This window comes from Gymnogyps californianus, chromosome 24 (assembly GCF_018139145.2).
Source record: "Gymnogyps californianus isolate 813 chromosome 24, ASM1813914v2, whole genome shotgun sequence".
Lineage (NCBI taxonomy): Eukaryota > Metazoa > Chordata > Aves > Accipitriformes > Cathartidae > Gymnogyps > Gymnogyps californianus.
In genome coordinates, this window is record NC_059494.1 from 2263401 (window position 1) to 2279834 (window position 16434).

The following is a 16434-nucleotide window of genomic DNA, read 5'->3' on the forward strand; positions in this document are numbered from 1 at the left end:
TTCAATGGTTAAGAATAGAGGTAATAAATCTTTTTTACAAGAGTGATCCTGGAAGGAGGATGGGAGGTGTCACAAAATAAAGCCCCTAGCTTGTGAAGCACTCTATAGCTGTGCAGGAAAGAGAGCCTAGTACGACTGTATAAGAGCCCATTATTCCGCCTATGGAAAGGAGTAGCTCAGACGTGTCCGTGGTGTATTGTCAGGTGAAAGAGTAACAGCATTGATCCAGCTTCCACCATCACTTTTTTTTTTCCCCTACTGGATTCTCCTGAGCTGGGCCAATTTACCCCTTCTGTTGCTATTGTTAGCTTGTGAAGTCTCATTCTCTTCACTGATTTGTGTCATCTAGCTTACACCGGCTAAATGATCGGTTATAAGCTTCAGATAAATAACTCCTATGACTTATGTTTAGTGTCAGAGTGGTGTTAACAGCAGTCATTCACTTAGACAGCATTGACACCTTGATAGTATATTTAGATGTAAGGATGCTTTACAATCAGACCTAGATGCTGAGAATAGCTTGCTGCCTGTCAGTTTGAACAGCTGTGTGCAGAATTTGGGTATTCTCTTTGAGAGCTGGGAATCCTGTCAGCTGGATCCTCCCTGACAGCTCAGGGCAGTAATCGACTATTGACACTGTCTTACTACTGTAGTACCTTATAATAGCACATCTCGTGTTCCTGCTGACAGAACTCCAAGTCCCAGAGACACTGCAGGGAATCTTCAGATCCACTGAGTCCCTGCTGCACTCTGTGGCTGCTTTCCAAACAGGAGATCTGGCTTCTGTGACCTTCCAAAGGAAACATTTGGGCCCGAGGGCAGTCATAAAGGAGTAAGTTCCTGCTAGTCATGCCATAGAGGACCGTAATCTGTGAGGACAGCCACTCTGGAAATCAGAGAGCCAGGGATCTGAGTTTTAAAGGTGTAGGTGGGCCTGTCGATCATTGGGCACGGATCTGCAGGGATAATATCCAGAACAAGGACTAAATTATCGTATGCTATGGCAAGCTGCTTTTCCTGCTTGTTGATTGCCATGTCGTTGACTGGTTTCTGTGGCTCTGGAGGTGGGATGCATGCTACATCCTGCCTGGCGTTCAGTGGAAAGACAAGAACTGTTCCAGATATAAGCCCTGTGAAAAGGAGATGGTTTTGCTCAGCTATTTCCAGGCATCTCACTCGGGTGGAGGTGTCCAGTGTGTCACACACTTCACCTGTAAGCCAGAAGGAAATCAGCAAGACTGTTCTTGCTCCAGCTGCAATGTGAATGTTTTCCCTCAGACGGGACTCATGACTGGCTTCTTTATTTGTGAAATAATTTGCATATTTCCAATTTTCCCATGTCATAATAATAAGCTATTCTAGACAAAAACTTTGGAGAGGAGATTAAAAAGCTCTCCAAGCCTGAAACAAATTTTCCTAAATCTCATGCTTAGAAAAAGCAGAAAGGAGCAGACTATGCTTGTCATATGCTCAGAAAGCTAACCCTACCTTTGCTGCCTCTGTGAGTTGTTTTATTTCTATCCTACCCCACATGCAGGCTTAATTTAATGCAGTATTTCTGAGATGCAGTTCACCTTCTGCGGTGTTCCAGATGATAACTTTATGTGTGTCTTCAGGTTGGGTAAAATAGACATAGTTCCCCCCATGGGACACTGTAGCGCAGCCTGTATTTGGGACAGGCGCCAAGGTTTTCTGCTGATGATTGTAAATGAGGTTCCACTCTCCTAGATACGGTGCGCTGTGGGAGGCAGGAACCAAAGTGCAGTTGCGCAGGGCTAAGAGTGTTACCGGTGCTCCCATGCCATCCAGTGTTCTTCGATATGCATATCCTGGATAATAAACCTTGCTCTGCCAGAAATCAAATTCCAGATGTGCAGACTGTGATCCATGGCAGCTGAAACAGCACAGGTTCCTTTTCCAAACACTTTCACACACCTCACCTCAGCTATGAAATAAGACGAGGATTCACAAAATGAGGGATTCTCAGTGCTTTCAGCAATTGGGAGAATGCTGGCAGCTGGGAGGTGTCTGTGTGCCTACAGCTCAAGGAAGGCCAAGCTGTCAGAGCTCTTTTCAGACTTGAAAAGAGATTTCCAACCGTAAAAAGTGGAGAAGGCTCACCAGAGTGCCCAGGAAGGGTGTGCAGCATCTCAAAAACTTCCATATTCCAGACAAGCATTGAGCCATCCTGGGAACCTGCCACCAGCAGCTGGTAATCAGAACTAAGTGCCATCACTGTGACGCCTGCTGTGATACACAGAGGAAAGGCTGTTCTTGATACCACAGACAGAAAAGAGACATTTTGAGATTGTTAATATCCTGTGTTTCCCTAGCTGGAACCCCCCTATACTGTCTGAACCCCATAGTCTATGCCAAGAGCAAGATTAGGTTCCCTCAGACATATCTAGGTCAGTGTGTGCTTTTGTTGTCCTGTCGACAAAATGACCCACTTTATCCTTATTTGTTGAAGCAATTGCGAATGTGACTGGTGCGTGACTGAGCACAAAGGCAAATGGACCTTTATCCTGCCTTTGTGTAAGCTCATAGGAAAAACTGTATTTCTACAGAAACAGATGTTCTCTCCTTCTTGCTCTGTTTATTTATTATGTTTCTTGGATCTCATTCATAACAGATGGATGATTAGATATGTTCTTGGGCTGTATCTGTCCCCAGGACTAATCCTACCTATGAGGAATCCGGTGAGCATTGTGTGTAGGGGCTCACCAGGTGGCTGGAGAAATCCGCACAGTGGAATGAGAACAGGATAGGGACAGACACTGCACCAGCTTAGACACTGCTGGTACAGCTTCCCAGTTACCTCCGGGTAAGAAGGCACCAAAAAAAGAAGCCTGGCCAACACTTCTCTGTATATTATACTCACTCCTAAGAGGGCAGAGACAGAAAAGCATTTTAGAACATGACTCTGGTGGGCCTCTGAGAGCTACCATAGTTGTATTTTATGTGATGTACAGTATGTAATGAACTGAGCTGGCCTTATCTGGCCAGGCACTTGAATAATATAAGGAAGGCTACAGTGTAAAACATGGGCAAATGTAATGATGTGGCAGGATGTTTCCCCTGAGGGAGGACTGGGTATTCTGAGGAGAAGACAGAGGAGCAGCACTGTGTACCCTCTCTAGTTAGCTTTAAAGCTGCAAGGCAATCCAGATAGCTAACAGGTGCTTCTACTAGACGTGTGGCAACAGGCGCTTTGGTTGTGGTGAACTGCTCTAATCAAGTAGACAAAATACCTTTTGGCAAAGAAGAAACCTCTGCAAAGCAAAGAAGGGTGAAGCCATCTGCCTTCCGTTCTGCCAGGCACTTTCCCATGTCACTGCATAGCCGTCCCCAGTGGAGAGGAGGAAGGTGCAAGATAGTTTTACTAGAAGGAAGGTGGCAGTGGTGAATCTCTGAGAGAACTTCATCGTCAAGGGATAAAATGTCCTTCAGCTCCATGTCTGACAGCCCATTTCTGCAAGTGAAGTGTGATATATGAAAGGAAATTATTTATCCTCCTCCTTACTGTTTACACTGATATCCATAGTGGGAGGGTGAGTGGTTTCTCTGGCAGTTCAAAAGCACTAGTCACCAAAAATCTCACTAGCTCACATACACACATGGTAGTCTCAGCTGAGAGCTTAGACACTGGATAAACCACGGAGATAGAGTTCCTTTTCCGAGTAATCCCAGAACATCTCCCTTCGAGACAATATTTTAGGTAGGCTGCCAGGTATGAGAGGAATGTTATGCTTGCTAAATATATGTATGAACACATTCACAGGCTCAAAGAACTGAGAGCTTTGACTAGGTTTGGCTGTATTTAGACATATTCCCTATGAACAGCAGAAAGTATGGGCTGTTCCGTCAGAGATACAGCAGTACTCACCGTGAGGAAGCAATGTAGCCAAGCACATGAGCCACAAGGACTGTGCCATGTGACTTTTCCAGTCTCTTGCACAGACGGTGCATGGCGTCCTGGGCTGTGCTGGCAATCAGTAGTTCTGAAGGTGAAGTGTAAGATGCCCATTTTCTGGCCTCATGGAAGGCCAGCTTGAAGAGCAGGGCTTGCCCACCACTAGGGAAGCTCTGACAGAAATAGGCCTCTCGTGTGTCTGATGCTAAGAGCATCTCTAGCATCTCCTCACCTTCCTCACAGGATAAGGGTCCTACTTCAAAGTACGCTTCAGCGTCAGGCACAGTGTGTTGGGGAGCTTTCAGAGTATCGGGCTCTGCTGTGGAAATGGAAATGATGATGTAGACCTTTGGAGGGCAATCTGTAGGGAGCCAGTGGAATCTGTGAGCACCATCACCAGGAAGGAATCTTTCCACAGAGTCAAGGAACACCACCAGTGTCTGTGTGCCACGATGGGAGACGGTGAGGAGGAGTTTACTGAGGAACAAGACTAAATCACTGCAAGCCTGTTTGGTCTGGGTTGGAGGTGGTGGCAAATCAAATGCTAAACACACTCGGAGACAAATGTCCTTCAGGAGGCTGTGAATGGCAGAACTGAGCTGGGATGTCCCCAGCAAACAAATCACAACTACACTGTCTTGCCCTAAAACAGCTTGCACCCGCTCAGATAGTTGGCACATCACAGCTGTTTTTCCACAGCCTGGTGGCCCATAAAGAATAGGGGTTGTGTGGGTTTTATCATTGTTCCGCCTAATACGATGAAAAATGTTATCCAATAAATTCTGTCTCCCACAGAAAAATCTGCAGTTCTTCAGGCACAGAGCTGTGTGGTGGCCCAGCTCCTGCAGAAGTCGCCCTGGCTCCTCGCTGATCTGTCCTTGGTATCGAAGATTCTCTAAAACCTGGTGATTAGTGACAGCAGTGAACTGCTCACAAAGTTGTTTCAGGTATTTATTATTGTCCTTGCACTGAGGGTTCCCAGGGTCTTCACTGTATGCCAGTGTGTGTACTTTGAGGTGTTTGGGATAATGGCTTGCAATTTTTGCTTTAAGGTTGCTGAGCAGCTGTTTTGCTTCACTGTCCAGATTGTCCTCTTTTTCTAATGGCACACTGTTTGTCCCTTGCCCAGTTTGTCTGTTGGAATCCTCAGCCTCTCTGAGCAATATGAAAGCCCCCAGGTTGCTCTCCTGGGTATTGAGGAGACCCTGTTCAATCTCCCATTCAATTGCTACAAAACAAAAAAAAAAAAAAAGGGAGATGTGAGCATTCAGTTTCAGAACAGAACACAGGAAAAGCCATCCATCAACATTAATGTGACATCCCTTGGTCCTTCTGTATTTCACATGATGCTAGCAAGTCAGCATTCCCCACGTCCTCTGAGCTAGGCATACTCCTGGATGTGGTCAGGGAGACTGGGGGGAAAAGGAGAAACATTTCTATCTGGTGTATTGCTGTTTGCCAGTCAGCACCAACCTCCCTCCTCAGGATTCGGATATGGCAGATGGTTAGCAAGTCTCTTCCCTCCCTGCATCTTTCCTGTTGTAACAATCTGATGTTGTCTTGAAACAAACAGCTGTCCTCCCTGACAGCTCTGGTTAGAAGGACATTACAGCCCTGCCAGAACACACCTGATTTGTGCTAGCAGTGCCTCTGCTCTGGGCCGAGCAGCCCACACCTCTCTGCCTTCTGGGCTGCCACGCGCGGCGCTGAGGCCAGGCGTCTCTCCAGGCAATGCCAGGCCTGCCCGTCAGCCGGCTGCAGCACATAGCAGGTGGGCAGCGCGTTCTCATCCCGTGAGTACCGCTGTGTCAGGAGCTGGGCAGAGTCCCCTGACAGCTGCAGAGTTAGGGCCTCAAATTCCTCCTCCGCAATGAGCTGAGGCACAGTCTGGTGCCCACAGTGGTCTCCCAGGAGTCCCTGCAACAGGCAAAAAAGGTCCGGCATTCAGGCACTGTTTCTGCAGTGACAGCTGGGATGTGGACTGGCTGCTTGCCTTACCACCTAGGATTGTCGGGGAGGGCTGCTCAGAAAACTGGCTGGTAACCACAGCGCCCTTGTGGCTTCCGTGTTGGATGGGGACAGCCAGGCAGAGCCCCAGCCTGCCCCGTGGTCGGGGAGAAGTGGCTTTACAGCAGCGGCTCCTCAGGCCTTTACAGTGTGTCTGGGGGGGGCAGAGAGTGATGGAGGTGAGGCGGTGGAAGCACAGGGCAGAAGTGGTTTGGGGACTTTGGCCAGTGGTGCTGTAAGATTGGCTTTGGGGTGGAGAAGAACTAAGGGAACAGGACTGCGCCTGGGAACTTTTGATTAGGACTGAAGGCTGGGCAGGGTAAGAGTGAGATCCTGAAAAGCGTCAGCATCCAGTATCCATGCAGTCTGGAAACAGCCAGAATGAGCTCAGAGCACACACCCACAGTGTAATCCTTGAGCAGTCCCCTTCTGGTGTGCGTAAAGGAAAGAGGGAGTAGTCAAACCTTTGTGGCTGGCTCTACTGAGATTTCTAGGTACACACTGAAAACCAGTCCGAGGAAGACACTGCCTGAGTGCCTATTGCATAGGCGATATGGCGCAGCTAACAGAGGTGTGAGCTGCAGGGAGCTCAGCGATGGTGAGCTCCTGGATGCAGTAATGCTGTGGTGAGGCTCTCATGGTCTCTGCCCCTCCGTTGCTGGCCTCTGGTGGAAGTGTCTCGAGGGAAATCAGGCACAATTTGCACAAATACTTAATTGGTTATTTATTTACTTGTGGCTTCAATTATGCCCCCTGGGACTGCGTATTTATTCTCTTTGTTCAGCAAAACTTTCTTTCTCCCTTTCTAAAACCAAAACAACCTGAGGAAGCAACCTGGCACTTCTGCAGGTGTCTCAGCCTCCTCATCCCTTCTGCAAGGCTTGAAGTTCTGAGTGTGGGTTTCTGTTTGGGGCTGTCACCAAAGTGCTTCAAGGAAGCTGAGGTGGGGAGCTTTCAGTGGTCAGAAGGAGTGATTGGAGGGATTTGAGTAGGGCAGAAGCATGGAACAGGTAGCAGCTTGCAGTGTGACACCCCGCTCTGTCCCTGGTAGTTGCTATGGCATTTTCATTTCTGGTTCTTTGCATAGGGAATTTGTATTCGTTCCTTAGTTACTGAGAAAACCTCCTCAATATTGAGGTATTGGGCAGGAAGCAAGCTTGGAGTAAGAGCTTCTGGCCTTATGTGTGTCTCCATCTGCCTCTTATATCTCCTAGTTCATACACACAACCCCTGTTATCTTCTGCTCTGAAGAGACTCTGTGTTCAGGGCTGGACTATATGTGTGTGCCTGCCAGGGCTTCTTTTGTCTTCTAGGGACTACTGGCAGTTATTGACATCTGAGCCCCATCTGCTAGCTGACTTGTGAAGCTGCTCAGGCAGGCTAGTTACTTTTGAAAACCACCTTACTTGTCTAGTAGACCTTCTGAGTGCGTGTGGCCTGCTCTGTATGTCTCACTTCAGCTGTAGGGATTGAGTATGTACTGCCGTGCTAGCACTTATGATGAAGGTGGGACCAGCTGACAGTTTCTGACAGGCTTCAGTTTCCTCCGGAGAGAGTTGTGTGTGTTTCTGTGATCAGGGTCTACAAGCTCAGAAATACCCCACCTCAAGTCAATTACCTGCACAAAAATACTTTTTTTAAGATTCTTAGACTAGTCAATACTATCATAAAAACAGTGACATGGGAAAATCAAGTCATTCTATCACGTTTAATTTTTACATCAGTCTGAACAGTAGTGATATGCAACTTTAATTACTGGAACTCTGCAAGAGACTTGGAGATATTCAAAATCTCTCGGTAGGGATTTCTTCTGTGAAAGACTTAGGTTTTTGGACCATGGATGACCAAGTAAGCAACTTCGTCTTTCAGGACAAGGAACCTCAAAACTGTAGGTTATTTGCTGCAACATTTCAAGCCTATCTTCTATCACAGAAGGTAAGGATGCCCCACATTTCAATAGCCCCTTTTATGCTTGAAGTTCTGTGCAAATTAGTATACTTAGGACTAGTTCAACTACTCCTGAAGTACATCCAGTGGCATTTATACATGGAACTTTTTTTCCAATTGAATATAGAACCAAAAGGATGATGTAAATCCTCATGTCCAGGTGCTTGAAGATGATTAGCCACCTAACTCTGCATTGAAATCCATACAACTCAAGCATACAAATATACTTCATCCAAAAGTTCTAGGAAATCAGTACAGCAGTATTTGACTCCTAGGAGGCTTCTAAGGAGATGGAAAACCTATGAGCATTTTGGGTTTTTTTTTCCTCCATCCCACATATTTTGATGGCCTTTGGACAGGATAGACAGGAGAGGAGTGATTTACCTCAAACATTAGGCCGTGCTTCTGACAGAAGGCCTGTGCTTCTGGGTATGCTTTCTCCAGGAGGGTCTCTCTTTCTGTAGCTATGTCTGCATGAAAGGATTTGTGCAGCACAACAGAAGTTAGGAATTTGGAGCCAGGTTGTCTACTTGTGATTTTAGACCTTGCACTGAAAACGCAGTTCGTGTTGCTATCATCTAGTCTGTGTTGAGTTTCATGTAGTTGACGTTGTGGTTAAATCTTGTAAAACTGTGGTTTCCAGATGTCTGCAGGCTTGTGCCCACGTTACTACATTACCAACGCGAGTGCATTTTCAAGGTTCTATACTGGCTTGTCACGCTGTGTTTTTATTTGCTAATATGAAAACTCATATTAGGATATGAGTTATATTTAATATTAACTCATATTCCAGGATCTGGAAATTTTGGATTGCATAGTTATAGAATACAGTACAGCAGCATTGATCCAGAAAAATATATTTCTTACATCTTACTGTGGCAAATCCTCCATCCTATTTTAAGACCACTCAGCCACACTGTTGGCCATCTCAGCAGTGATAAATAGCCACAATAAAAGGCAATTCTACCCACAGGGAATCTTTTCATACAGAGTCAAGTCTGTGAAATTTTTATGGCCACTTCCCCTGCTGTGCTTTTTTACAAGAGAGATTACCACTTTCTAGAAAAATCTTTGTGACACCTTTTAAGTGACATACTCACTGAATTAAATCAAACAACAAACTAGGTAAATTTAAGATAAATTAAGAAGACAAAGCAAACAGGAAGAAAAGTAAGCACATACATGCACACAAACGCAAGCATGAGTGCTCACTCCCAGCGCCGACATGCATGCACCCTCTCCTGTTCACTGATACACAGGTCTTATATTCATGGTTACTTTTCAAACCTGCAAAATTAAAAGACATGAGGAATATAAAGGACGTTTTTCTCCTTACATATATTTTATCATATGAGATTATAATTTCTTCAGAACTGGAATATTCTCATCCCAAAATTATGTAAACATTCATGGCACTACATAATCATGTGATAAAGTAGTACAAGAGGGAATGCTAAAATTAGGACGGGCAATGGCTGCATCTGCAGCTTTCCCTGTGACTGTTCTAAGTGAAAAGTGATCACTAATGAAGACTGTGCCAGCGTCAGATGAGGAAAGAGCTCCCTTGGGTTAGGAATTATCATGTCTGCGCTGCTGTCCAACAGGGAGCAAGCACTCTCAACGTAATACCCCTGGAATAATTTATTAGCTCTCACCAAGGTTGCAGTAGTTACGGGAAATCCTTGTATCGCTTTACACTCCAGCCCACATGTATTCCGAACCTTACAGTGAGAGTGGGTTTAATTTATAACCCTGTCTTTTGGTGAAGATCCCATCACGTCACATCCTTCATCCCAAAACTGTTCCTGAAAATACATGAGGTCTACCACAACTTGGACAGGTGTTGTAGGTAAAATCTTACCACTAGCTGTGTCCTTATATGCCCACTAATTTCAGATTGTCTGCACTTCTCTTCCAGAAACTGCAGCTCTAACTGTTTCTGTAAATGCTGACCTATCTGCTTAGGCTGGAAACACCTCACTGTCCAAACAGCGTATTCATCGTGTTACATCCTACTGCAGGAGATGCTGCAGTATTTTCTTTCTTTGGAAGGCACTTTTTGTGGAATTGAGAGCCTGTCTAAGCCTGGGTTTTCTTATTTAAAAATGGAGACAGAGTGAATGATTTTCAGAAGGGGAAACTGAGTTTTGTAATTCCTGAAAATCTGAGTCATTGCTACCCACTGCCAGTTACTTCAGGAGCTCAGTCTGGCAGCTGTGTCCCAGTAGGCAGAGGAAGTGGGAAATATTTGGATATTGTCCAAGAAGAGAAGTTCTTCACAAATATTTCTTGCTGTTACAGTGGTGGATGGGAATCAAATGTGTGTTGCCCAGGGTTTCGAGAAAGCCTGCAAACTTTGCTGTCTTGTGTGCGGACAGGCACTGTGCTGCACTGAGCTATTATTGCACAGTGGTGCCTAGGCTGAATTTGCCTTCACTGCAAATGCCATTAGTTCCCGAACTAATGCAGAATTCTGCCATCTCTGACATGTTCTAAGTGCAAACTGGGTGTGACAGAACAAAGCTGTATATAAAATGCAGCAGATTGTAGGCATCTTCACTTTCAAATGAAGCTGCAAGCTTACGGCTTCTCTGCTAAGCACAGTAGTCTCACCGCATTGTTACACTTTGCAGACTCTAGCAGAGAGAGTGCCCGATGCATTCAGCAGCTTCAGGACTTTTCAGTTTATTTACCTGAAAAAACTGAGCTGATGAAGATTCAGAGCAGGCTGGAGGGCTGGAAAGGAAGAGGAACCATCTTCCCACAGAGAAGATCCCGGCATGTATCTGGACTGAAGCTCATGCTGCTATCTGGACTCTCTGAGCTCTCCTCAGCAGAGACTGCTCGTTAGAGCGGAGATGACTAATGGCAATGAACACCAGTCTGTGGTGCCTCTCTCCAGAAAGCTGGCTTGCTCCTTTTTTTAAGGAAAGCCTGGGAAGATTTCAGCTACTTTGACAGGAACAGTAGGAAATGGTTGACTGCACTGAGATGCAGTGAAACTTCACTGCATCCTGGAGCGATCCATCTGTATTTGAAGAGGACAGATATCTCTATAGCAACCAGTGTTTGTCACTTGGGCAGAATCCCCAGGGTCTCTTTCTAAGGCACTAAATGTACTCCCTATCAGGTACTGTACACCTGAGGTCTCTTTGTTCACTACCCTTGACTATTTTAGAAATAATTGTCTCTGTATTTTAGCATCACGTAAGCCTGCCAGTACTAGTATCATTTATGGTTCAGGCACTCTCAGCCATTTAAAGCAGGTTTCTTAATACCCAGGGGGTATGCCTATGCCCTGTCACTATTTGCCATCTGTCAAGCCGTGCAAGAGTGAATTTACTAAAAGGCATTTGAACTGTGCACAAGAAATACTTACTACTTTATGGCTATGTTTGGACTGGGCTACCATCCCCAAAAGAGCAGCACATGGGAAAAGACAGGAGCAAAAATTTAATAATTTACAAAAAACCAGCAAGTAGGTAGAAATCAGAAAGCGAGAAGAAAAAAGACTTCCCAAGGGATACCACAGCTAACAGTAGAACTCCAGCAACAGAAGCTGTTTGGCTGTTGCTCCTAGTTTTAAGTTATATAGCGCAGGACAACATCCATGACCCACCTGCTGATCCCCCCACTGAAGGGATCAGTGTGTGCTGCTGCAGTGCTCACCCGTAGTGTCAATTGTTGAGCTCAAAGGCAGGAAGCTGCAGCTGTCAACAGAGAACAAGTAGAAAAATAACATCTTTGTCCAAGTGCCCTTGGAATGCACAGGGAGAGAAGGTAACTGGTGCAAACATCTCAACAGAGGCCCTAACAGAAGAGGCGTCTCCACCTCCTGTTCACAGAGCATGCTTTTCAGTGTCTTTCTTCCATGCTGGTCTGTTTTCCAGTATTCACAGCACATTGCTATTTCAGTTTGTTTCAATATGTGTTTCTGTATTAGTTCAGTATAGCTTTTCCCATAAGAAATGCTGCTTTCTCCATGTCCTGTGGAAACAGAGATGGTGCTATACCGGCCAAGCAGATTCACTCACTCGGGACCACTTTCTGCTTCCCCATTTTCTCACGGGAGACCATAATCTATTATTTCTGTGGCTTTTTGCCTTTTCCAGGAAACTGAAGGGAGCATGTCAGAGAAAACCAGTATCAGCCAGAGCAGCTGCTGTGTTTTTTCTGTTTCTCTCATGAAATGAGATTTAAGAGGCTGTTGTCTATCCTTGTCTGTACCCCTCTGTATCCCTCTGGCATACAGAGGAATAATTAAAGAAAAATTAGTAATCTGTATTTATGGGCTCCTTTTACAGACAATACTTGATTAATCTCCACAGTCATCTAGCCAAATAAGAAGAGATTAACCGACATCCTAATCTATCATAAATCAAACAGGCAGGCAGACGAAGCATCTTACCTTAAGAGACAAACATTGCAGAAAGCCTACATTAGGGTTTAGCCTACATTGTTCTAAATCTAATTTAAGCCAACATTAGGACTCTAATGGATTTTTAGACAGTTCTTCAAGGCACTGCAATCTGTGACGTGCTATATGCATCTCACATTGCATATACCTGTCATTATTACTGATTACACCAATTCTTGTCACTAATAAATCAAAGAAAATTAGCGCGCTCTGTGTGTGTGTGTGTGTGTTCGTGTTTTACTGGTGCACTTTCTGTAATTTGCAAATCAAAACCAAACAAAACCAACCAACCAAATCTTTTCCAGGGACATTCTGGATTTCCTCAGGCTATAAAAATGTTCAAGCCTCTAAACATATCAGACCTGTTTTCCTGCATTCCACGCCTATAGCCTACCTGTATCCTAAAGCTAAGATGAAATCACTATCTCACACTGATTCTTCCTAAAAGGTTACATTTGCAAGCTCTTTAAAAAATTCCCTCCCCAAATTCTCTTTTGGAACATAAAGGAAACAGATAAGGGTCATGACAGAAAATGTTACAAAGGGTACTTTTTCTAGGGAGAATGTGTGAAACATGCAAATGCACCAGCGTAAAAGAGGGACCAGACTCAAAGATATTCATGAATGTTGATCTTAGCACTATCAACATCTCCTTTTTGTCAGAAATGTCATCACAGAGGTGAAGTGAGTAGCAACTGTGAGTCACGATGGCAGCGTGGGCTCTGGCACGATAGGGAACTTTTTTTCTCACCGTCTGTCTGTTCCATGAGCCATCATCCCCCAACAGCTTGCTCACAGACCACATGAGAGCAGGATTAAATTCTTAGCTGGGAGGTAATTTTGTGGGTGTTTACCAAGTAAGAACCACACTGTTGGTGTCTGATGAAATCAGACTTTAATTGGTCTTTCCTTACAGTGGATGGGCACACAGGACAAACCAGATCTCCTTGGGGCTGATAGTAAGAGCGTCCTAAAGAGGCAAATATCAGCCCTCTGTGTGCAGAGTGACTGTCTCAGCTTTGGTATCAACAGCGTATTTTCTCCATTGCTAGTAGTTTGCCTTGTCAGTGTCCTCTCTTCCTAATAGAGATGGAAGAAGCTCATACTAAATCCAAACTATCTTCGTGAGCTTTCTAGAAAATCTTTTATAGATGTATATTCTGATTTCTCATTATTTTGGCAAAGAACTAAAATATCTTGAGAGAAAAATCTTTGCTGCAGCAAAAAGCTGGGTATCTAAGGTCATAGGAAATGCCATGCTATACCAGCCTTACCTTCCATATAATCCTCTGTCTTGTGTCTTACAGTAGCCAGTTAGGTCCTTTAAAGGATAGCACAAGAACCGTAAAGTAGACAATTATAGCTAAGGGCCCAAATAAAGATGTGCTACTGTGAAATGCATAAAGCTGTAATTTTTAATGCTTCTACGTGTCCTGTGTGCTATTTGGACTGACACTCTCAGCACTGATCTAGTGCTTTACACCTTTAAAGCACCACAGAGCCATGAAATAGGCTGCAGGAAGAAGCGGCAGACATTTGGCAGCTGATCACCTGGCACGTGTTAAAAGGAACAACTTCTCTGTTGCTCAGGAGATGGCCAAGGTAACATCCGTCTTTATCTTCCGGGTCTTTCCGCTTAGCTGGATTATATAATTTGGTTGCTCTTTGGACAAAATGTGGAAGAATGTACATACTGTCAATAATAAAAGGGGAAAACAGGAACGCTGGTTGCTCTAGCTTGGCGCTCTATTGTATTGGCTTTGCCCTTTCTCACATAAGCTCTTCAGCGTAGAAATTCTTTCATTTGGCCTCCCATTCTTTTTACTTCAGTTCATTTACTGTGAAGAATTATTAATGTTTTCTGTAAAATTATCCTATGGGTTTGGTTTTTTTCTACAAGCACAGCAAGGGCTGTAGAGCTTTCCCCATCTGTGAAGCTGATCTGCAATGATGAAAAACCTGTAGACACTGGGTTTGGCTCACTCGATGTAACAGAAAAGGGAAACCTGTTGTCTTGGTTTCAGCTGGGATAGAGTTAATTTTCTTCTTAGTAGCTGGTACAGTGCTGTGTTTTGGATTTAGTGTGAGAACAATGTTGATAACACGCTGATGGTTTAGTTGTTGCTAAGTAGCGCTTATCCTAAGTGAAAGACTTTCCAGTTTCCCATGCTCTGCCAGCAAGCAGGTGTGCAAGGAGCTGGGAGGGAGCAGAGCCAGGGCAGCTGACCCCAACTAGCCCAAGGGGTATTCCATACCATAGAACGTCATGCCCAGTATATAAATGGGGGGAGTTGGCCGGGAGGGGCGGATCGCTGCTGGGGCATCGGTCAGTGGGTGGTGAGCAATTGCATTGTGCATCACTTGTCTTTTTTTTTTTTTTGTTATATTCCTCTTCATTGCAATTATTATCATTATATTATTATTATTAGTTAGTATTATATTTCATTTTACTTTAGTTATTAAACCATTCTTATCTCAACCCACGAGTTTTACCTTTTTCCCCAATCCTCCTCCCCATCCCACTGGGAGGGGGCAGGGGGAAGCGGCTGCATGGTGCTTAGTTGCTGGCTGGGGTTAAACCACGACACCTGTCAATCAACCAGAAATGCTGAGAGCAGCAAACACTTTGCTTTTTCCATCAGGCAACCAGGGCCTCTTTGAGGATTAAACCTATTGCTAAATTTAGCTACATCTCACTAGAGTTAGTACCAGGAGTTATCAGATCAGAACATCTTTGGAGGGAATGACGTCTGTCCCATGGAAGTCTAAGCCCTGGCATGCTTCTCTCCTACCCTGTGCTGGTGCGGAGTTTGGAGGCGGGAACATTCTGCACAGCCAGCACAGCATGGGACTCCGGAGACATCGTAGGATTTTTCAAAGCACTTGAAATACCTACTCTCATCAGCCTGCTCGCTTATTGTTCCATCCAGGTCCTGAGCAAAAGTTGTTGATAACACTGAAATGGATGTCACAGGAGAGGAGAATGGTTAAACCGCATGAAACATGCTAATGCTTTTTTCTGGAGTTTTTTTTTAAATATGCGTAATGCTTGCACTGACCTTCTTTTCCATTGGTTGGGCCATACAGCGACTTTAAATCCCACACTCCAATGCAACTTATATTCTCAATTGCTCTGATAAATTAAGGAGTATTAATAAACATTTTAAAAGAGTTCGATTTGGGGGGAGACAAGTGAAACCCTTCAGAAAATGAATAGCCTTTTGCAGGTCCTCATTTGGTGAGCCAGGTAGATTGACTGTGTCACGTTTTCCTCATCACTTCCATCTCTGTGCCATGGAAGCAGGTTATTCCATCCCTCTAGGAAATGCCTAGCTACCATTTTCATCCTGGTTGGAGCAGAGTCTTAAGGAAGAAGCGTATGTACCGGGGAAGTAGGGCTTCTCCGAAGTGTAGAAGCAGCCCTGTAGAACCCTGTGTCCCTGCAGCAATGGTTAAAATGTGGTGCTTTTGGAAAGATCCATCTTTGCTTCTTGGGATGAAGGACGCTTGTCTGGAATTGTACCAAAGACTACCAGCGCTGAGCCATGGAAATTCAAGAAAGGTTCTGTATCTCTCACTATGAAAGGCTTCACTAAATGAAGCTTGTGACTCTTCTTTATGGCAGTTGTCTTCTCAATACTAATCCCATTCCCGATAAGGTACTTTGAAGGTGTACAGAGCTTTCATTTTAACATCTCTTGGCATATTTCTCCTATCTGTTCTTGGTTAGCAGCTATGGTTTGACTCAGTCCAAAAGACTTTGAAGAGCAAGGACTCTGGCACTTAGAAAACAGAGCAGCAGCTTAGAGGACCATGCTAAATAAATATTCACACTCGTTCAAAGCATTTTGATTTTTTTCAGTTTTAAATAGAAATACTGAAACTCCATATAAATATGCTAGAATTGTGTGTGTGTGGTTGTATGTGCATGTGTATATTTACCTGTCCCAGGTGAATGTCCTCCTTCCTCTTACAGTGACAAAAGGAAAGACAGAGTCAACTGGTATAAACACCAAAGGAAGTTAGTTTCCTTATTTCCCTCCCTGAAATCTCAGAAAGTCTGCTTGGATGACAACACTACAAGCACAACAAAAGCAATGGACCTTTTACCATGTTATTTCCATTTATAAAGTGCTCAGGCGTACTTGTA

At 44.6% G+C, this 16434-nt stretch overlaps 1 protein-coding gene across 1 annotated transcript; it reads right to left on the reverse strand.

Moving 5' to 3' along the window:
- Positions 1-644: 644 nt before the first annotated feature.
- On the reverse strand, positions 645-15147 carry NWD1 (NACHT and WD repeat domain containing 1). The gene is given in 13 exon segments (XM_050910787.1): positions 645-864; positions 866-1211; positions 1575-1738; positions 1789-1945; positions 2122-2244; positions 2686-2883; positions 3252-3472; positions 3887-5141; positions 5587-5830; positions 7452-7538; positions 8252-8337; positions 11537-11577; positions 15077-15147. Coding segments are annotated over 13 exon segments (3213 nt in total).
- Positions 15148-16434: the final 1287 nt, after the last annotated feature.